The sequence below is a fragment of the Myodes glareolus genome, chromosome 1 (assembly GCF_982192425.1).
Source record: "Myodes glareolus chromosome 1, mMyoGla1.1, whole genome shotgun sequence".
NCBI classification, from domain to species: domain Eukaryota; kingdom Metazoa; phylum Chordata; class Mammalia; order Rodentia; family Cricetidae; genus Myodes; species Myodes glareolus.
In genome coordinates this window covers 119891888-119915625 of record NC_142026.1, presented here as the reverse complement: position 1 = coordinate 119915625, position 23738 = coordinate 119891888, and the positions used below count along the sequence as shown (strand labels likewise).

Here is a 23738-nt window from a genome sequence, read left to right as displayed (position 1 = left end):
GAAGTAAGACCTGGATGGAGTGGGGAGGACCTTGGACTACCCACAGGGCAGGGAACCCTGACTGTTCTTAGAGGGAGGGGGAAGGGGAGGGAGGAGTGGGAGGAAAATGGGAGGAGGGGAGGAGGTGAAATTTTTTAATAAATAAATAAATAAATAAATAATGGAAGTAAATACAGACATAGCACATTTCTGGTCATAACAAACAAGGAACAGGTTAAATATTTTTTACTTAAGGTTAGGTTACATAGCTGGATTTTGCCTACTTAGCTGGTAAGTCAACTCAAGGACAAAGTGTACTCTTCTCCTCTTTGACTCTGGAAACATTTTACATCTAAAGTGATCCGCACCCGTACATCAGCCATATTTTCAGATGAGGCAAGTATAGATCCCAACATGTGGTGGACCCTTGGACCATTTTTCTAAACGGCATATGATGAGATGTCCTCTGATTCAGTGACCGTTGGGAGAAAAGCAGAGCCAGCATGGTTCCTGAACATCCCTAGCCGTGTCCAGGACAGCATCATCACAATGTTCTGTGGGTGTAGTCAATACACAGACTCAACCATTCAAGGAGTCTGCATTTTCACAAGCCTTATCATTGTTATTTTTCTTTCCCATCTGAAGACAGAAACTACTCTATGGTTCCACATTGGCCAAGGTCTATCTCTTGTGGCCGTCGGCCATTCATCATTTGTTGAAGTCAGTCCCTCTGTGGTTTCAGGTTCCCTGCCTGTCTAGGCAGCGAAGTACAGCAGCATTATCAGCTGCTTAAGCTGCAAGTCTGAATTGAAATGGAGAGTTCGGGGCGGGGGGGGGGGGGGGAGAGAATGAATGAGAAACTAGTAGATTGTGGTGTGAGGGAAAACTACAAGAGAGGCTACAAAACCTTGCCAGTAAACATAAGAGTAGACAGAATAGGTTTTTCAAAAGTGAGGGAAGCTATAAAAAAAAAAAGGACAATGCTGAGAATTTATAACAAAGGAAAACGAAGAAAGTGGATTTTCCCACGAGCTAGATTGGTTTATTCTCCCTATATTTTTCAGTGACATTATTCACTGGTTTGACAGACCAGGAAACTGAGATTTTATTTATTTAAATGTCTTTCAAACAAGAGGTCTGAGAGACTGGCATATGCCAACTGTGCCTGATTTTAGTGCCATCAGTAATAGAATAGCCTCCTGAGTAAGCTGCTGGGATGCTCAAGTCCCACGGGCACTACTGTTCTCACTTCAAGCCATTCTTGTCCCAAATGCTATGAAAAGTACCCGCAGAGGATTCTAGCCGCTGCTGGATCCACTATTGCAGTCTCAACAGAATGTAGTAGTAGATGTGGGAAAGGGATATTTTCTTAGCATGAGAACAGCCTTGTCATTTGCTATCCTAAAATATGTTTCTCTGTTTTCAGATCTTAAAGGGAAATAAATGATGCCAGAATAAAAACCTCCCCTAACCAAACAGTGTGATCCCATTTATTGAGTTTCTGTAGAAATGACAAGTTGATAGTTCAAAACATTTGTTTTCTTTATTTCCAATATTAAATAGAAAGGGAAATTAATAAAGATCTCGGGTCAACTCTCAAATACAATTTTATGTGTATCTTCTCATAGTAGCAATACATCAAGACTGTGCTTTCAGTTTTATAAAAAAAAATCTTTAATTATATTTTGGAGTGTGCTTGTGTGTGTGTGTGTGTGTGTGTGTGTGTGTGTATGTGGTGTACATGTGTTGTGTTGTGTGTTCCATAGAGCACCTGTGGAAGTCAGAGGACAAGCTGTCCCATTCAGTTTTCTCTTTCCACCATGTAGGTACTGGGGATCAAACTCAGGTCAGCAGACTTGGCAGCAAATACCTTTGCTCACTGGACCATTTCATTGCCCAGTGGCTACATTTTCATAATATCAAGTCAGTAAATTAAAGCCTAGCAAGGTTTCTAAGACTATTATCCTTGCCAGTGATTTGTTATAATTCTATGGGGATACAACATACAATCCTAAAACAAGTATTTGTTTTTCACTCAAGGATTTAATGGTTTTTCATTTTGTAGCATTTTGAAAATCTGATCCTTATATGCCAACTGGCTGTGCATGCTGGACATAGTCACTAATCACCTATGAGTCAAGTCATGATCCTGATACAAATTTAAAAATGGAGACTTTAAAAAACTAGATATAATTGTATATACTAAAAATATTTGGCTCATATTCTTTATATTTTTATATGCTATAACATGCAATTATGACCTTACTCACAACAGGGCTGGGTGGAAGGCAGTTTTGTGGCTGGAACCCAGGACCTAGCACATCCTAGGCACGTGCTATCAATACTCCACTGCGCTTTACCGCTTGCTCTAAACTCTTCCCTTTGGAGGTCTTTTTCGGATTTTGAATAAGGGATGATGGATTTTGAAGTCACAGAAATCTAGCCCTGCTCACCCACCCCTCTCAAGTGCTCTGCTTCTCAAGGACTTTTCTTAGACTTACATTTCAACCGCACTTACTCTCTCTCTCTCTGTTTCAGATATGAGAAAAATGTGATGTGCATTCATGCTGAAGAAATAATGTGAACGTCCTAGGCAACTCAAAGACTTTTCTCTGACCATGCTTCACCTTTTTTCCAGACAGCCAAATCAATGAGCAGGAGAAAAAAACACTACACTTTCCAGGTCTCCTCTGGGTTACCTTTTGTCATCATCCAGGGTATCTCGCTTGACTTTAATCCTGTCCTCGCCTGTGTTTTGAATACTGTAAAGACAGACACGTGTTTGTTATGAAGCTCATCCAGTGCATCAGGTCAAAGACAGACATATGTATCAACTCTCAATCCCATTCATTGTGTCCAGTCACAGACATACACATGTATCCATGATCAGTTTCTCATCCGTTATGTCCAGTCCTCTATAGCAAAACTGGGGAAGGTGAAAGAAGCAGTCAGAATGGATATTCTAAGACCATCTTCCCAACTCTGTGTTCTGCGGTTCCCAGTCAGCAGAACTGGATGACTGCATCTGTGCTCTTGCGAAGATCCACAGTGCATATTAGTAGACCACAAACCCTAAGACACTCTGAAAAGGAACCTGATTGTGTTTGTTAAGTGAGTTACCTCCTGGACTTATGATAACTTGATGTCTTTCTTGGACCATTACATCTCTGATATTTAAGTATGAAATTACAAAAGCATGATCTCAGGAGCCTGTGTGGGCATTATTTAGTAAAAATTTTAAGTTAAAAAAGTAATAAAAGCTAATTTTGAAAAAAAAGGTTGCAAAAAGACTGTTGATATTTTGTTTTGTAGAGAAAGTGATCTCTAAAATGTGACGATAGAAACAGAGACTGTGCGTTCATTTTCTGGGCAACCAGACCCAAATAATCACACAAAACTATATTAATTACCACAGTTTGACCAATGACTCAGGTATATTTCTAGATAGTTCTTACATCTTAAATTATTCCATCTCTATTATTTTATAATTGACCATGAGGCTTGTAGCTTGTTACCGCATATCTTGCTTCTTGGGCGGCTACATGGCATCTGCTTGACTCTGCCTTCTTTCTCCCTGCATCCAGTTTAGTTTTTCAAACAACCTATATTCTGCTCTGCCGTAGGCCAAAGTAGCTTGTTTATTAACCAATGGTAATAAAACATATTCACAGTATACAGAGGGGAATCCCACATCATGGTGACATACCTAAAGCACCCTTACTGTGATCTTTTAAGGAAAGCCAAACAATTTCTGACTATGATTACCTTCTTGTAATTTTTTTACATTAGAACACATATTATATTGATTCAGTTATGCACATAGACTCAATCACACAGGGGCTCAGATACAATCCAAGAAGGAGCAGTAAATTAAACATTTCTATTTCTCAGATAATCATTGCAGTTACCTTATATTAACAACATAAACAGTGTAGTTCCAGTTCTGGAGGGTTGAATTGAGCTGGAAGACACAACGGGAAAGGATGAGTTTCAGTAATGCTTAAAAACATTCTTTTCTGAGTCAAGGTTGTCTCCCTTCCAAAACATGAGCTGTCATTGGGAAAGAAAAGACCCTGGGAAAATGCTGTAGAACCGCAAGGGTGAAAGATAAAGGAAGGGTTGGTTGTTGGGCCAGAGAAGCCAAGGAAGTAATGAATGCCACATCTTTTCATCAGTACATTAGTCACTGCAGAAGATACTACATTTCCACACAAACTCCACGCTCTTATTTATGAAGAACTAGAGTCTGGAGAGATGAAGTATCTTTTTCAGGACCATCTGTTAGTCACCAGCAGATCTCACACTGGAACCCAAGGTGCTGTGGTGTGAAACACTGTCATTTCCTCTCTAGCTAACAGTCTACCAATCCCCCAATAAACACTTTCTTTAGGATACACTTAATAAGTACTGAGATGCAACTGGACATATTTTGTTGCAATTGCCATCTTATAAGAACATCAGTGATAAGAAAAAGTATAAGTAGAAAAATACATCTTTAAAAATACATCTTTGGAGTATGCCAAAGTGGTTAAAAGTTATCACAGTATGAACAGCAAATTTCTATGTGTAACCACAAGAAATCCTGCTACCTTTAAGCATCTCCCAAGGCTTATTTAGCCATATTTTATATACATCTTTAGTCTTGTTGTAAACATTACGAAAATGCAATACAAATTTTTAAAAAAATGGCAAAATAATGACAACCATTTTCTGTGTTCTTAGGTTGTGTATGCTTTCTCTAAGTTTGGTACTTGGAGCCAAAGTATTTCAGATTTCTGATTATTTTCCCAGATTTGGAATATTTGCATGGACTTCCGAGTTTATCATCCCTAACTCAAATACTCAAGAGATCTGTCAGATTTTGAGTTTTCCGGTCAGATGATCCCAGTAACGGGCGTTGGGTCGTGATGTTTTCAAACATCCTCTTTGGGAACCTGCCTCACAAATGAAAAGGAGCTAATGAATTTTAGCCTCTGATGACAATGACGTTGGGAGAAAAATTGCACAGGACAAGATGTAAATGTAAAATGCACCCTATCTAATGCAAGCCCACCAGTTAGTGCTCATTTCATGATTAGTAATACCAGCCATGGCTTGAGAATGCAAAGAAATAATTTCATATTTATAAATCATTGTGCTCATAAAAACAATAAAACAGTGTGGAAAGAAAATGGGTTGCAGAAAGGCATCCTTTCTCCACAGCTTTCTTCCTTTCTCATCACTGAGCACATAATTCCTGTTTCAATCCAAGGAGACTCTCTCTTCATGTACATAAACAGAAAGCCTTGTTTCTGTCTAGCCATATACTTTTTAATTTTATTTTTAAAATAAAAGTTGGAGTTGCAGGTAGTTGTGAGCCACCAGATGTGGATGCTGAGAACTGAAGCTGCATGGTCTTCAAGAGCAATACTCACTGTTAGCCACTGGACCGCTTCTATGGCATCCTATTCATATAGTTATAATGAGCATTATTTGTGCAATAATAGAGTCTATGGTTTCATTCTTTATCTTTACCATCTATAAAGAAGCTGAAGTTTTAAAGCCAAAATCAAGGGAATTAGTTCACTTACCCACTCTGCTACCTTGCTCTGTACTTTTACTTCAGGATGATTAAGGTCGTTGTGAATCACAACAGATATTCTATACATTATTCCGTCTGCACATTGGAAATAGGATTAAAATTTAATTATTTTTTTTACCCTTGGAACAAACAATGCAAATTCATAACCACATCATTTTGCATACGTTTAAACACACAGGCACAGGGTGTTTGGGGATAATTTTGATGTTAAAATTACACTTACAACTCCTTAGAAGGAGCTATTGATTAGTTTACTCAAAGATATTTTCATTGCTTCTAAATCATCCCTTGGCTATGACCATTGTAATACTTGCAAGCTAGTTTTTAATTCTATAGATTCCTGGTACCTAAAGATGATAAAGTGAGTTTTCCATATGAAGTTTGGTTTTAGTTCAAAGAAAATACACTTTTTGTTTGTGGTTAAAAATGGTAGTTCGGGAATGTGAAACACTAAGTGATTTGAATCTCTCAGCAAGATTGAAACAGGCACACCCATGCCTCCTCTTCAGTGTTCCTTTCCCCCTCCTTGCTTTGCTTCTCCGCAGAGAAGCACTCACTTCCTGAAGTATTGGGTAAAATCTGACCAAACTTTTCTCGTTTAAGTTTCTAAGTATAGCCCCTTTACCAAAATAGAGAGGAGGAAGTCTAATATTTACAGGCAGAATTTTAAGTGGTTTAATGGGCTTTATAGAGAAAGCCATATTCGAAAAGAAGGTTCTGTTTTTCGTCTTAGTGGCTCTTTAAAGTAGTTGATTCTTTTTGTTCTCATGAATGAATTCACCAGAAAGGTTTTGTATGAGTAACTGGGTGCTACACAGGAGTTAACTGTGTGTCACATGGGACATGACTCAAAGTAACCAACAACAACAAAAACACCCTTTTAAAATTGAAGTTAAAGTGGTGGGGAAAACAGAAATCTATTAGTGTCAGGCATATTTACACATACTTTTTGGTAAACCTTAAGTAAAAAAATGAAATATTTAGAAATATATAATTAAACAATGCTAAGGAGTACAGTCAATGCAAATTTTGGGGAGGCAGTGCTAAACTATATAAAAAAGCATGTCTCTGGATAGTCCCAGCTATACCAAAAATGCAAATCCTAGTTCTGTAAATCCCATGTGAAATAGTAGGAATTTCTATCTTTATCATATATGCAAATATGCAAAAATAAGTTCAAAGACTTAGTTTATACAGACAAGTCATTTCAGTGTCTAAAACTCCTATTGTTTTAATAATCTTGAATTTTCTATTTCTTCAAAACATGTTCTGAGTGGAAACTATTTAGACACATGTAAAAGAGATGACAATAACTCTATTTTTTAAAAAATCCTACGCAACAGGATTTCTCACATGAAATCACGGACCTGCTGTGAGTGCTTAGAGGAAATTTAAGTTGCAATGTCCCAGTATCCTGGGCCCTGAACAGTCAGGCAGGCTTGGAGTGTTTCTAAAAGCTACCACTAGATGGAGCACTAAATATAAGTCATTTTTTCTTAGCTTGAACATACTACAAAATGGTAAAAATGTAAATATTTTAACTACTGACATTTCTGAAATTTTATGGAAACATCCAAATATTTAGCCCAGTTTCTTTCAATTTTAAAGATTGCCTGCCCCACTTTTTTTCTTCAGTTCATTGCTTTCAGAAAGTGAGACATTCAGCATCAGATGACCTTAATACATTTTAGCACTGTTTATGAAAGTTGGAACTAGATTAATATATCAAATAAACTAGTGTCTCACTAGTGTCTCATACTACAGGTGCTTTTGGGTTATGGGGAATTAGTCTCTTTTCAGAAACCACAGAATTACCAACTTAGTTAAAATTTAGTGGGCCCTGCTTGTTACTATGTATTCAATGGGTAATTATGTGATACACAGGAAAGGAGCCAAAGGAATAAAATACCCATGAATGTCTACTGGTGGGCTGGTGACAGGGATTTTTAATTGCTAAATTAATTTGCTTAAACATTGTTACTGGGGAAATGTCTAGGCTCCCCCATGTTATCAGAGCAGCAGGTCATCTATAGATAGAAAATGATATTATTGTATCATAGTCATCCACAAATATTCATGCATCCTCATGCATCATCATGGAATAACTCAAGATGTTGTTCCAACAACTTCATATAGACCAGAAGACCCTCTGATAGACTTAACCAGGAGGAGGAGGAAGCTGACGAAATAGGTATGTATATATTTAATTTCCTGTCAAATACCTCTTCCAGTCCTATAAAACTTCAAAGAGCTATTGCAGATATGGTATTAAGCAGTATTTCATACTGTAGGTCTCCCGTCAACTATCTAAGTTCCTTGAGGAATACAAAAATTATCTCCAAAGTTAATGAAACCTAGGATAGAGGTGATGAAATTGAATGTTTTTGGTTAAAAGACAAATTAAAATCCAAAATGTTGTTTAGATTTCACATTATTCTTCCAAATTGACAAAAAGGCAGTCAGGTCAGCTGCATTTATACTATGAATGGCAACCTGCCTGCCTTTGCGTGTCCCATTTCTTTAAGACATCTGGCATATAAACCTACAATGACTGCTGGACCCACACAAAGGTCCCGCAAGCGAATTTGTTATCTGACTAGCTAAACACATGAGAAATTGGAAGGAACATTGCAACTTGAACTTGTGAACAGGATTTCCACAATAATGAGGACCAACAAAGCTAATACTAAGTTGGGCTGCATGTGCCTAGATCATAGAAGTTCACCAGTTAGTAAGGTTGGTGTTGATGCAAGCACAGATAATATCACTAGGAATGAAAATAATCATTATTCCAGGAGCACTTGGGGGAAGGCCAAGGAGATTGGGCAAAGATTCATTATTTGTGGGGACATCTAGAAGTCCATGACATCCTGAAACACCTGCGAGAAGTTGCCTAAAAGATGACTCTCGTGGTATGTAATGTGAGGAATGTAATGTGAGATTTGCAAAGAAAAATAAGATCATGGCACAACAATCAGAACCAATTTGGTTGCTAAAACAAGTCAGAAAATCTGATCGTCAAACGATCTAGCTCTTTCTCTTAATATTTGGTAGATTATTATTGATAAACTCAGTAAAATTCTGATAGCCGAGAGTTAAGGGAACTGGATAAGACAGATAATAGACTTGACAGTTCTCCCAATCTTCCAGACAATGGAGAAATAGGATTTACTAATACATCAGGTGCTGGCCTGAGCATGTTTACTGTACCAGCTTCTCAAAGAGTAAGAAGTTGTTGGTACCATGTGACTGGCATTGGAGACTCCGCGACATGACATAACTGTGATTTTATTATAGTGGAAAAAATCTCAGTCGTTTTAAATTTGGACAGAGGGGAAAACCTTATTTGAATTTTTTGTTTGCAGTACTTTGCTACTTACTTTTTAGAAAAGATAATGAAAGGCTCAGACGGTGAGGCCTCAGCAAACCAGTAGAATATAAGAGATAATTGTGGAACACTGTGGCACTGCATTTATTTCAAGTTTTTATTTCTGTAGTTATGGTTTCATTATATAATAGTGAAATCCCATGTAAGTACAGATAAAGAATGAGTCAGTCATTGGAAAAGCACATGGCTAGAGACCATGGTAAACAATTGCTAGGGGGATAAAAAATAATTGGAGCACAAAAGTTTGAGATGATTTTCACCACACGGTGACCTAATATTTAATGGCTAAAATTATATGTTAATCAAAACAGTCATCTGAATTAGCTTCTTCTTTATTAGTGTGGTTGAGATAAACCATTTTAATGGACTGTAATATTTGCCTGCTTTGTTGAACTCCAATGAAGGTTATGACGCAGAGATGGATGGTCTGAACAAGGCTCCCTTCAAGAGTGTTAGACCCCGCATGAATCAGCGAATACAGCTCCAGTCCACCAAGTTACGGGCTCTGAAGCACCCATGTCAATGTTCTTGGGCAGCAGAGGATGTGCCAGTTCTGAAGGGAGAGCACGACAGAGGCTCTTTGTGTGCTCAGACAAAGAGGGAAATACTTAGTTAGAATTGTAATATTCCCATCTGATGGCAGGAGTCCATGTCAAGTATGCACTGGAACCCAACACTGCTGCTGCTTGCTGTGGGGGAGGGGGAGGTGCCAGAATCATAAATATCTGTGGTGTAATGAGCAGAATAACCAGAAGCATTTCCTTGAATTGATGTCCTTATAACCATAACAAAATGTATATCCATGTTTCATGTAAAATATTCCATACTTCCAATGTGAATGTCCTTATAAAGAAAGTTCATGTAATCTCTAAAGATATAAGAATAAAAGTAAACTATATGGGTTTATTTTCCCCTGGGTTTTGGGTTTCTGGTGATACATTACAAATGTTTTAACCTTACAAGCTACAGGACTGGATTTTATAAAATCCCTTTGCTTCTAGTATCTCATATTTGAGAATATTACTTTGTTGAAGGCAATGGGGCAATCACTTGATTAGAATGTGTCCATATTATAAGAAACTGAAACCACTAACTTCAAACAGCAAACAGCTAGACATGTTAATCCATATATGAGACAGAATTAAAGAAAGAATTGGTCCACCTGGCTTCCCTCTACTGGCTTCTTACAAGATAGAGCTACCACAGTTGAGCATTTTGGTTACTACTAATAGAAAATCATAAAAGAAAAAGATGGCAGGAAATGCTGGAATTACTTGAAATTTTATCATTCAAAAATTGGGGCTCTAAGTGGAACTCAGAGTTAGGGCACTTGCTTGATGTGTGGAACACATTTAAGTCCCAGTACAGCAAAAGCACCCCCAAACTGATTGGTAACTTGATCGATAACCCATCCTGACCAGTGTTCTTCAAGAAGTGAGAAAAAGGTGCAAACTGTTGCCATGACCACCGATACAAATCTCACAAGTGTGTAAGCACAGAGCTGACGTCTATGAAAACTTAAATGCCAAGAACCGGGTTTCTTGTATCATAGCATCCTATAGAAACCTGTTTCCCCAGGCGGAACTCTTGTACTCTCTAGTCTGCTGCCCTTTGGAGTGCACTGAGAAATCCAAGTTCTCAAACAAACAGAAAGTTCCTCAGGTGTCCTAATTTGACAAAACACTATAAAAAGCAAAGCACCCCTTTTCTCCTCTCGAATGTATTATAGTGAAGATTAATTCTTTTTGATTAAATATCTTTTCCTTAAAATCTCTGAAAGAAAATAGCTCAGAGTGAAGAAAAGAAGTACTCGGCTCTATTGGTTCAACGGGGACTCAATACACGGTGATGTTTGTTTTACTAGTCTTTGGATGTGCTAATAAACCACGTGTTGCCAATCACAGAACTTTGCTGGAACAACCTGTATTTCCATTCTCAGAATACAATTTTACACACTGTAGACACACCACACACAGGATCTTACCAAATGAGTCTTACCATTCTTTGGTTTATGGGTTCTGTTAGTAACAGGGATATTAGTGGTGACAGTGGGTGGTGTAGTACTAGGAGGGTTTACAGTAGCTGGCAATAAAGATGAGAAAGATGCAATTTTAAAAGGAGCATAAAACAGTTAATACAGACAAGCAATCTACAGCTACTATATGAAAATGCACAAAAGAGTTCAAACCATGTCATGCTACTAACACAGTAGACTAAAAGCTTATAATGCATAAAATGAAGCAAGGCTTTCTATGGTACATTAAGAATCAGTTTGCATGGCTTTGGTGCTACATTGCACAAAGGCCCAGATCTGACACAGAGGGACTGGAGAAAACACAGTGGATTCTGTACCTACATCTGTAATTGAGAGGCTGGTAATCACATGGGAAATTACTAACTCTTTCCAGAAACCAGTTCCTAGAGACCACTGAAAAAAGTTAAAAGCAGGCAATCTGCATAAATTTACATCTTAGAAGTTATCTAAACTAAGTCAGTCTGGACTGATACACAGACAAGAGAAATAAAATGGCAAAATAAAATGTATCTCTCCTTGAAAAGATAAATGAAAAACAAGGTGATGATATGCGTGGACTAATCCAATCATTTGGAGGCCCTAGAAGCTTCACAAACAGTAGTAGTGTTTGAGAAATATTTCATAAGGACAACCCTTAAAGGGAGGCATTTAATAAGTCCTGTGGCTAAGCTGTTTGTCTGATACTTGAAAATGCACAAACAAGAAATCCTTTTGCATTGCTTTGACAGTTTCTTTCTTGGAGATTGTACGCCTCTGTAAGAAGAAAATGAACCAAGCACACAGCTGTCCTTCAGTTTATCTTATGGATGTATTTGTGTTGGAGCATAATCATGTGTACAATGACTATCTGTTACATCTTTTTAGTTGTTACTTAAGTATAAAACAGTGAAGAGGTGATCCAAAGAATCGCCTTCCAGAGGCACCAGAGAAAATACTGAACCCCTTGATGCAAAAATGTGTGCAGTGACAATGATTTTCCATTCTAGAATAATATAAAAACTTAAGAATGGGAACAGTTTTCCTTTCTGTAAATCAAAACTGGGAATAATTGTTCTCACCCTAATGCAAATGCATCATGAAAATATTTATGCTCATTAAGGAAAAAATGGGGATTACATGAGGAGAATGCTGAGTTTCTGGTCCTTTGGTCCACAGAATGAGTTCTTTAGATACTTCTATTAAAATAATAAAAAATTAATGAATTTTCAAAACCTTTAGATCAAAGGTCTTCTGGTATGTTTTTACAAAACTATTTCATAACTTCATGGAGTTAATGGGAAAAAACAATGTCATTTTCTTGAGGAATTGATTGGTAATAATATTCATGTTATCTTAGAAGGGAAATCCAAAAATAGTGCATTTCCTCCTTGCCCTGCCTGGCTGCCCTCAGACTGCAATGAGCCTAAATTCTACTTGCATGACCTTGCTTTCAATTTTTCGCCTTTGTGCCATGATCCTTTTAACAAAGCCACCTTCTATGGGAAGGCATACCCATGATTCTAATGTGGGACATAGAAAATGCTACTTTTATAGAGGAAATTAGCATGACAATGGATAAAAACTGCTCACAAAAATTAGAAAGAGCAATGATAAGTTTAAGCAACATATTTTTGTTATATATTGCATACATATGTAACTATATTATTAGCATACAACTACTTAGTACATAAAACAATTATATCTAATATATAATCATTAATCAATCAAAATAACATAGTAATATTAACACTAGATTACTTTAACCATTTTGATCTAAAGATTCAAGTTATACAATATAACACAGATTACCCCATTGGTCTTATCTTCAAATCTTATCTAAATATTCAATATAAGCTTTTCTATCAATTTATGGATATGAGCACTTCTTCAAGATACTGCACAACTGCATATCCAAGACACTTGCAATAATCTTGAAAAGAAAGATGTGGAGAAATGAAACCAATCCATTCAAACAATATATAACCATTCACATTTAGAAAAATGCATTTTATGGAAATACGGCCAATGTGGCCATTATGTCCTGACAACATTATTTGTGCACACCGGTAGTGTGCACTCGCATAGCAAAAAACACCCAGATATTCTGTTTTGCTGTTTCTGTGTTTCCAGGTGAAAATTAAGATACAAACTAAAGCACTGACAACATCATCATCCCTAAATGGCAAGCATAAGAACACAAAAAAGGTTCAGAAAGAGACATCGACTTCCTACCTTGACAGAGAGTCCCCAGATCTGAACAGTTCGTCAGCTCAGCTGCGGGCAGAGGGACCAGGTAGGAACCTAGGTCAACACAGAAACATATCCAAATTTAACTTGTGATTTGCTGATATTATCCAAAGAGTCAATATTATGAATCATGTAATTGGTAAGACAGAAACAGTCCTCAGAGAGTCAACCAACAGTGTTCCAACATGAAAGGTCTTGTAAGGTTACCTTAATTTCTTCAAATACACAACTGAAGAATTAGCATTGCTCTCAAAATCTTGAGCTCTAATTTTCAGTCATTGACACATGAAAGGAAAGAAGCACAACTGTCCCTTTAAGTTTGTGTAAAAACTTTTGGGGCCTTTTTGAATAACAAACTATGAAACTCAGGTAGCAATTCATATTAATAAAATAATAGAATACTCAGGGTACATGGATAATATTAATTACTCATAAAATGCAAAGTTTGGTTCATGTCTAAACTCTGCAATTTCAGAAATACCTTTCTGGTGTGGGAAGTCCTTCTGTATATGTGTTGCTTTTATTGGTTAAAAAAATAAAGTTGCTTTTGGCCAATGACTTAACAGAATATAGCCAGGCTGGAAAAAGAAAGAAATAGAGAGAGAAAGACACACACACACACACACACACACACACACACACACACACACACACACAGAGAGAGAGAGAGAGAGAGAGAGAGAGAGAGAGAGAGAAGGAAGAGTCAGTGAGAAGCCATGTAGTCCCTCTGGAGATAGATGGAACTTTACCCAGTAAGGGGCAGCCACTTGGTGATACATAGTCTAATATAAATGAGTTAATTTAAGATGCAAGAGCTAACTAGAAATGCTCTTAAGTGATTGGCCAAACAGTATTGCAATTAATACAGATTTCTGTGTGACTGTGTGATTATTTATGGAGTCTGGGCGACCAGGAAACAAGCAGCCTCTGACATCTTTCTGTGATTTCAAGTCAGTCCTATTTCTTTTGACCCCGATTCCTCCTCAACAAGAAAGAGACAATAATCTGATTTCTTTCTAGCATAACTAATGAGAGCATCTAATGATGCTCTGTGTTGCTCTGAATCTTCCTGGGATAACTATGGGCTTAACTTATTGCAAATAATAGGGCATTTGGTTAAAGATATAATTAATTCAAAGATATACATTGTACATACATCATACATATATACTATATATCTAATTTTGAAAAACATTTATGTAGTAGTGAATTCATTCAAATGTTTAAACATTTGTCTAGTTTTTCCATGGGAAAAAATATGTGAAGTCAGAACAGGTGCATGAGCTCACAAAGTATGTTTAATTAGGTAAGTGATAGACACAAACAGAAAGCATCTAGTTTAACGGCATCTAGAGATGTATGGTTTCCTCCTTTTGAGATGCCGCAAGCTCCTGGCTCATGGAAAGAATTCTAGTACATTAGAAAGGACCAGCCCTTCAGGCAGGTCTATGATGTGATATTTGCTGGCAAGAACTACCTCGTGGATTCCTGCAACAAAGATGGACACTTTACCTACAGTTGATGCCATGTGGAGGAAAAACTCCTGCCACCAGGTCGACTTTCACAGAGACACCAAGAGACGCTAGCCTCACTGCAACATACGCCAAGGTACCTAGGGAAGAGTGTCAACCATGGTAGTGGCCAACAGGAAGCTGTGACATCAGCTTGGTGAGAAGAATGAACAGGAAATACAGCACACAGGTACTGAGGTGGCAAGAGCTCTGAGGCCACAGGATTTCTAAGACATATGCCTGTGTGGTACTGGAGAGATCTGGGAGTGCACACTCTTGCACTACTATATTAGAGTAATTACAAAAGTGTGGGAATGATCAGATAGATGCCAGCACAGCATGTGCAAGACCTTCTAGAATACAAACAGCTGGAACACTGAGGCCGTTAATGCCGAATCCCATACACAGTAGATGCATGCTCAAGCTTCATTAAGGAAATTATGAATGAATTAATCCCAGTATGAATGGCAGCTAAATTTAGCCTAAACTCTTTTTTTAAAAAGCAATTGGAATAAACATAGTTTGCTTGGTAAGACTACAGACTGTGGTTTGAAAATAGCAATTTTGATGTGGGAAGATGCAAGAAGGTAAAGTAATATTAAATATTCAGGTTTGATTTCACATGTCTCGAGAAGATAGACTGAAAGAGAGAGATGGACACAAAGAATATGAAGAGAGATTGTGAAAGATTCAGTGACTAATTGGAACGAGGAAGAGAAAGGGAAGGAGGGAGAACACTTTGCTGGTTTCCAGTTTGAGAAACTAGGCATGGTGACATCGCAAATAGAGAAAGAAAACAGAAAGACCGTGGATTGTCTTCTGCTATGTCTGGCAAGGGATGCCATTTGCCTGTAGGGCATCTATAATTCACATGTGAGAAGCTGTCTTTCTGTAAGGGGGACCAGTCAACAAATGGTACCAATGAGATTGTGTTCACCCGAGTGTGGGTTCAAGGAGAGAACAGATTAAACTTTAGCTATTGCTATATTTAAGCTTCCAATGCAGAGATTTGAGGGGATAAAAGCAGCCCTTGGTCAAGGTGGCTTCACAGAATTTAAGTAACAAAAGTTGTATGGAGGGGGTGGCGACAGTGAGTGGACCCGAAAGGTTGAAGAGATAAAGTCTGAAAAGCTCTGAACTCCTCTGTACAGGAATCAGTGTCGGTCTCGTGGGAACAATGAAAGTCAGACTGCAGCTTTTGGAGAGTGAATGTGGCAGGAGGAAGCCTGGTTCTGCAAGGAAGCAGAGATAGGAAGGGGGAGTTTTGAACTGAAAACCTAAGCAAGCGTGTGCCCTGGGAAAGGCACGTGATGTGGCAAAGTTGAGGGAGGGCAGAGATAGAGGGGGAACTTATCTTCAGAGTTTGGTGCCCCTTGTGCAAGTCCATTTTTTTTCAGACCCCCCACTTCTACAGTCACTTTTAGCAAGGACTTCTGAAAACTAACAAGCCTATCAGACTCATGTGACTGGAGAAATCTCAGCCATTGTAACAGGGCACAGTGGAGTCCCTTGGATGAGGTTCCCGTAGTTCTCAGATTACACACAATGCTGGCAGTCCAGGGCTCCTTAGAGGCTTCAGAAACTGATATGGTATCTCTCCAAGACAAAGAGAGATAAGGGACAATGTTGTGGGAAAGAAGTTTCTAGGCTAACTACATTTCCACCCTAGTGTATCTAGGAACTCAGAGGTGGGAATATGGGGAAACATCGGCTGAGGGACCATGATTTAGAGCAAGATCTTGACCGTTTTTATCAGAGTCATTGTATACATTTCAATCTGTGACTTCCTTTCAGAAGAAATTATAAACACTTGCTTCTGAATATTTTAATAAGTTGTTTCTTCTAGGGGAAGGTCAAGTTTATCAAATTACTAGTGTTGTATAAATACTGAATAGATAGATACCATTGCATTATGATCTTGAGAGCAAAAGACATTACATCTGAAATATTTTTATGTGCAAATGGCATAAAAGCAAGTACCATGATTTAATTAGAAGGAAATAACAATGGTAAAGGAAATCTCATATTACAAATACCTTGTACTATGTAAACAAATACATGAAATACAAAAAGTAAATAGTGCTGAGTATGGGGAAATGTCATTGTAGGTTTATGTACTCAGGAGGTTGAGGCAGGAGGATGACTTGAGCCCGGGAGTTCAAGGCTAGTCTGGTGAACATAGCAAAACACCATCTCAAGTAACTGAATAAATACCCCAAACATACACAAACATTACAAACATACACTTACACAAACATTACACAACACACACACACACAACATACACTTACACAAACATTACCCAAAACATACACAAACATAACACTTATACTCATTTGCATTTTTGTTGCCCAGTGTTATAGGTTTACAGATTTACAGCTGGGAGACTGTGACAGAGGCAAACTGGTTTCTTGCCATCAAGTCATCAGTGGTGCTTAAGAGACCTCTGCTTGGGTCTGGCTTTTGAGTCCCCTAAGGGTATTTAAAGCTTATTACCTAACAGCAAAATTTAGAGTCACGTTTTATTTTCTTTTTTAAAAAAAAATCTTACAAATGAATCATCAAAACTGGGTTTACAGCTCAATCAGGAGACTACTAGACAAGACCCAACCCATGAAGCCTTGACTTCCAGTCCCATTGCATGAAGCTGGTACGGTAGCATGCATCCCGGGAGATAGAGAGATAGAACCCATCAAAGGGATCCATAGGGACCTTCAGAACAAATCAGTTAGGGATCTTGTCTCAAAAAAGGAAAAAGGACAGCTGAAAACAAAACAAAACACCAAAGGGGTTCAGGCTCCTCGTTCCACTGTTCTTCTCCCAGCCAGGAAGGATCCTGACAGGAGTCACTCCATTTGCCCAGTCATGTTAGCACTCATTGACGTGTAGCCAGCAGCGTATCTCACAGCCTAATTAATACTTATCAAAATAGTACAGCAAGTTGAAAACAATTGAGAAAAATATAATCCTCCCCAAGTTTCTCTTTGTTGTTGTTACTAAGATGAATTTCATAATTTTCCATAAGTAAATGTATTATAAACTTATTTTATGTTTTTTTTAAACATTTCCCTCCTTTTGTACTGTGTTGTGTATGTTCACGTATATGCAGGTTTGCACAACTATGTGCACATGTGTATGAAGGCCACTTAGTTGGCGCCCGGTATCTTCCTGGACCGCTTTCTCTCTTATCATTTGATGCAGAGTCCTCATTCAACCTGGGTCTCACTGATTCCCCTACACTACTTGGTTAGTGTGACCCAGAGACCCTCCTGTCCCTGCCCCTTTACTGCTGGGATTATAGGCTTTTTGACTTTGTGCCAAAGTCCAAACTCAGGTCCTCTGAGTCACTATTTCAGTTTTTTAATGACATTTATCATTATTTTGTATTTAAAATTATTTCTGAAGATCACCTATGCTCATAATGAGTTTGAGCACCCTCTACGAATAATGGGATGTTATGATAAAGTGATTATATTTTCAATTAAAAATGATCTAATAATCTAACAATGATGAACTCAGTCATTTGTTGTGCATGAAACGAAGGACCAGCAATTGAATTTCCGAGCTGTGAAGGCCAGGACTGCAGTTTATTAAGTAGCTAATTATAAAAAGGATGGTATTTAGAGAGTAATGGGACCTTAGTGATCAGGAGTAAAATTTTAGAGAGTCCTAAAGTCCAGAGAAAAATTCATAAATCTTTAGAAAAGAGTAACAACCAAGTTGGGGACTTTGGAACTTGTGTCTTATCTCTATCTTCTTCATCCACAATGACTGAGAGATGAAAGTGCTTTAGAAACGCAAGATAAATAAATGTAACTTGCTCGAACTTCGCTGTTCATTGACTTACACTGCACCACTCCTCAGGAAAGAGTAGCAATCAGTTAAGTAAATAAAACCAGAGAGAAAGTACTGTCCGTTCTTTGTGAAAATTGATGGGCATCAGCCAATGTCTTAAATGTAATCACAACCCAGGCAAATACTTGTGCCTATAATTAAAGGGTCAGCAAAGGAAATGACATGTTCCTGAGGGTCATAAAACTGGATATGTTTGAAATTTGTTCTAGGAAAAAGAAAGATGTTATAATGTTTTTTTTTAAAAAAAAAAACACTATCAATGCTACTGCATTTGTATTGGTAAAGAACAGACCAGACTGACTTGATTTTAAAAAGATGAACTAGCCGAAAAAAAATTTCTTAATTCAGAGGTAATCTCCAAACACTTAGAAAAATATAGGAAAACAAAGCAGTGTGATTATAAAATTACAGAAACAGTTACTAATGACATTGGTTTTATATTTAATACGTGAGATAAGAGACAGCATACTTATATATTAAATGTAATCTGTTCTGTCTAACCCCCTTACTTTTCCTTTATATAATTTCTCCAGCAACACACAGATGGAAAATCCACACAAGTGGATACTAGAATGGTCAATACTTGGCAGACATTGCCAGTCTACTGGAATGCAAGGAATGAGCCTGCACTTTCCCATTGGTTACTGTACTCACTGAAAACGTGTGGAATTATGATGACCATAAACAGCAAGCCACAATATTTTCTGGGGGAGGGAGGAGGTTAAAATGTTAATAGGATACACTTTATTTTTCTTGGTTATTGAAGTTTTGTTCAACCAATGTGGCCGAGATACAATCTTTGTACAAGTATTTCCTGTCCGTTCATAAGTGACTTGTATTCTTGAGCCCCAGGCTGATGATTAAGTAGCAGGAAATTCCTTCTCCCACCAATCCAACTGACATGCACGGCAAGACATCTGGGCACATATGGTCAGGGGAGGAGGGGCAGGGAATGGGTCACCCTGCGACGTTAAAAAGACAGCTATAAAGTTAACGAGACTCAAATACATCGAGTCTGTAAGACTGCGCTGCTCTTATGATGGAATCATTTGCAGACTTACAGATGACTTGCTGATATGTGAGCATGCATTTGATACATTCTGGTAATCTTAAGAAGAGAACCTCAAAGGTGGTGTTTAAGAAAATAGAAGGAATGCATGATTTGGCTTATGTGTGGAATCCCAAGAGGTTGAAATCATAGAAACAGAGTAGAATGGTGATTCACAGGGCCTGGAGGGCAGAAGTGGCCACCTGGCCTTTACCAGCGGAAGGATCTACTATTATGCACGAGGGTTGTAGTTGAAAGTGATGTAATGTGTGTTTAAACTTGCTTAGAACGTGCTGATAGTATAACCAGTCTCTGAGTTCCTTTCCTTGGATGAAAAACACTAAAAGGGAGTTGGTGAAGACTTAAAATCTTTTCACTATGACGAAATGACAAAGTGTGATGCTCTAAGTTGAACTAGCCACTTCACAATGCATATAGCCAACATCATGCAACATGAATACATAACAACGTTGTCAATTAAAAACAGTATTAATTGCTGGGCAGTGGCGGCACATGCCTTTAATCCCAGCACTCGGGAGGCAGGGGCAGGCAGATCACTGTGAGCTTGAGGCCAGCCTGGTTTATAGAGCAAGTTCCAGGTCTGTCTCCATAGCTACTGTGAAACCCTGTCTTGAAAAACCAAAAAAAAGTACTAATTAATTAAATATTTTTTAAAAGGAGAGGTTGCTAGGTATGAATTAATGATGGGTGTGTTAGTAAATTAGCTACCTCAGTAGCTAATGTGTTTTTCTACCCTTCATTTTCCTTCCTATTTAGAGCAAAAGGAGCGGTCTAAATTGGGATCCGCACACTTAAATGGCAGCCAGGGTGAGAACGTAAGCCTGAAGAGGAAGAAACAAACCAGAGAGAGAGGATATAAAGTTGGTGAAGGCTGAGGTGAACTCTAAGCCTCTTCAACAGGAGTCGCCACAGCTCATCTCTGGCGGTGTCATCCATGCAGAGATACCAACCAGGTATTTGTGGTTGCCCAAAGAATCAAATCACTTATTTTATGGCAAATCTAATCTTTTGATGTTAGAAATAATGTCACCACCAAAACTCACAACGTGGAACGAATGCAGGCAAAGAGGCACATATCAATCTGTCTGCCCCTCCCAAGTGTAAGGGCGCACAGGGACTTGCTTTCCTACAGCTGGATGTCTTTCCCGCTGCTGCTCACAGTGCGAGTCTCAACAACTCTTTGTGAATCTTTGGGCTAGTTTCTGGCTCAGTAAACTTGCTCATGAAAATCAACGGGGAATATTTTAGGATGATTGGACTTAAAGGAATTGACAGCAAATATTTTAAGATGGTGGGCCATGCCATATCTGTCAGTATCGAACAAATTGGCCCTGTTAGCTTAATCACAGTGACTTAAAGTATATAACTCTGTGGACATAGCTGTGTTGCTATAAAATGTTATTTATCTAGCAAGGTGTCTGCAATGAGTCCTCCCACTTTGCCAAACCTTAGTCTAAAGGATTATTTTCTAATGTCACATATGAATTCTTTTGAATAATAGCTCTCTCTTTAACTAAAATGTGTGAAACCAGCACCTGAGAATTCATACTATGACATTTAAATCAATAACAGAACCGTTTTCTGTAGGTGTTTAAATTAGTTCTATAATAAAACATGACTTCTAGAATTAACTTCTATGTTATAAGGAAAACTGAATAGAAGTCTATTTCAATACACTTTTTGTTACGCATAAACATTTTCCATAATAACTTGAATTCAGCTATTTCCAGTGATGTCACAATTACAGCCTCCTAATACACAACCTAGAAGGAAAGAGTATTGGAAATGAACCACAAATGTTTGCTGTCAAACAAATATGGATGAGTTTTTAAAAATGCAGTAATTCTAGATTAATCAAAAATTACCATACAAGGACAGCTGGATATTTGGCTCTGGCTGAATAAGTGACTGTGTATTTAAGTAATACCATAGAAATTCTGCTCCAGAAAGGAAAAGGCCAGTGCATTATGGGAACATTTTGGTGAGTAAAATTTACAAGTTGTGAATTTCTTGGGATTCAAATCTAGTGTTGAAGTTTTCACGTGTGGGCCAATCATTTTGAACATTTTGCTAATGATAAACTAATAATATGATGTTTTGTGACCCAGGGTGGTACAGGAGAATTGTCTGTATTCTGTCAATCATGTTTTAAATAAACCCTGATTGGCCAGGCAGGAAGTTTAGGTTGGTCAACCAGACAGAAAGTAGAGGTGGAGTGACGAGAACAGGAGTAGTCTAGGAAGAAGGAAGCCCATTCTTCCCGTTCCTGCCCAGACCACTGAGAAGCAAGATGTAACATGCCCAGCTGTGAAAGGTACTGAGTCGTGTGGCTAACATAGATAAAAATAATGGGCTAACATATGTTATAAGAGCTAATAAGTAGCCTGAGCTAATGGGCCAATCAGTTTTATAACTTATGGAGATCTCTGTGTGATTTTCTTTGGGGCTTGCCGGCTGTGGGGAATTGGGCAGGACAGAAACCCCAACAAGTCGGCCCTTCATGTTACACCAGGGCAAGCCCACTTTCACTGAGTAAACATGGTTCATTATCAAATACACCCTGTGAATGGCTGAACTGGTCACGGGTTAAAGCTAAGAGATCTTAGTGGCGGTTCTATGTACGCATATGTAAGCATCATTTCTTCATGACGAACAGATTCAGCGAACAACGCTAAAGACGTGAAGCAGGTTAAGTGTGCATAGACTTACCACAGCTCAGGTTGTTCTCGGCTTTGAGAGCCTGAGTTGAGATACTCCAAAAGTCATTGTGCCAGTCTACGACATTCCCGGGCACACTACAGCTGAGGTTGGTGAGGACCTTTGCATCCATTGTGAAATTCCAGAGTCGAAAGTTATAGATGCTGCCCTTTAGAGAGGCAATTTCATCTCTGTCGGAGCCCAGCAGCAATGCCCCATCCCCAGGTATAACTGCACTCATGGTGGAATCACATGGAACTGTTTCATAGCTCTTCTTGAAATTTATACCCACTGAGCCCCAAGTATTATTCCACACAATACAGAGCTGCTCGAAGTTTTCTGTGAAGATGTCTTCATGTTCCTTCACGGGCAATGCACTGTTCAGCAAGCATCTTGAGTCAGAAATGGACAGGTAGTAACCATTGTTGGCCTTCTTGAAACTGAGAAGCTGTGTGAGTGACTCGTCGGAGTAGGAGAAAGCTATCCAGTCATCATCGTCGCTGCCAACTTTGGAAGCTTCAAAGCAGAGCGTGAAAGCACTGAGCTCGGGAATGGAGACACTTTTCGCCACTGATACCTGGTAAGCATCTAATGTCTGGGGCAAAATGACCTTTTGATTCCGTAAGGACACAGCAACTAGGAAAGAAACATAAAGTCATAGCATAATTCCAGAATGTGAGCCAAGGTGCAAAACGTCTAGTATCTCTCGGTTCTATGCCACTTCCTTCTAATTAACTTTTCAGTTACTCTGTGAGTCTTTTTCATCCTCCTCTCTGCCTGTCCTCTATCAACAACCTTTCACCAATGCTCCTACATCAAAAACAACAATAAGCAATCCCACCCAGTTCATCCTTAATTATGATTTCATTTCACAATGAAATCAGTGATAGCCCTGTTTGTATTTTTTAACTCTGCCCAAAACATTAATAATTAAAAAACAAAACTCCTGAATTAGAAAAACCTAGCTTCAAGATGATTTTGTTTGAATATTATGGGTTTTCTAAAAATTTTCGTTTTTAAAAAAGAAAACAAACTATCCTTTTCATTTTACATACCAATTCCAGTTCCCACTCCCTCCCCTCCTCCCATCCCCTCCACACCACACCCTATCCACTCCTCAGAGAGAGTAAGGTACATTGCTTTGGAGGAGGTCCCAGGCACCCTCTACTATATCTAGACTGAGTAAGGTATTTGAAGTACACTATGTTTTACAATACGTTATGAACACAACCTAGCTCTGTTTGTACTAACAGTTGCCTGTCACTCTCTCAAACATTTCCAGACAAATCTCATCCCGTCAGAATGTCTGTGCCTTCCTCTTTCCCTTATGCACTAGTTTTCTGTTTGTCCTCTAGTAAAATTATTTTAAGGGAAGCATCTTATATGTCCAAACTAAA

The 23738-nt window shown here is 38.4% G+C and overlaps 1 protein-coding gene across 4 annotated transcripts in view; it reads right to left on the bottom strand.

The window, feature by feature from the left end:
• The window catches only part of Adgrg6 (adhesion G protein-coupled receptor G6), a 131158-nt gene that overhangs the window by 38318 nt on the left and 69102 nt on the right, over positions 1-23738 (bottom strand). For 3 of the 4 annotated variants that reach the window (XM_048424972.3, XM_048424969.3, XM_048424971.3), the window contains exons 4-9: positions 22354-22977; positions 13195-13263; positions 10947-11030; positions 5550-5635; positions 3888-3940; positions 2679-2741 (exon numbers count right to left, since the gene is read on the bottom strand). In XM_048424972.3, coding sequence (XP_048280929.3) covers positions 2679-2741; positions 3888-3940; positions 5550-5635; positions 10947-11030; positions 13195-13263; positions 22354-22977 — 979 coding nt within the window. The remainder of the gene's footprint in view (positions 1-2678; positions 2742-3887; positions 3941-5549; positions 5636-10946; positions 11031-13194; positions 13264-22353; positions 22978-23738) is intronic. The other variant, XM_048424970.3, reaches the window with a different exon arrangement.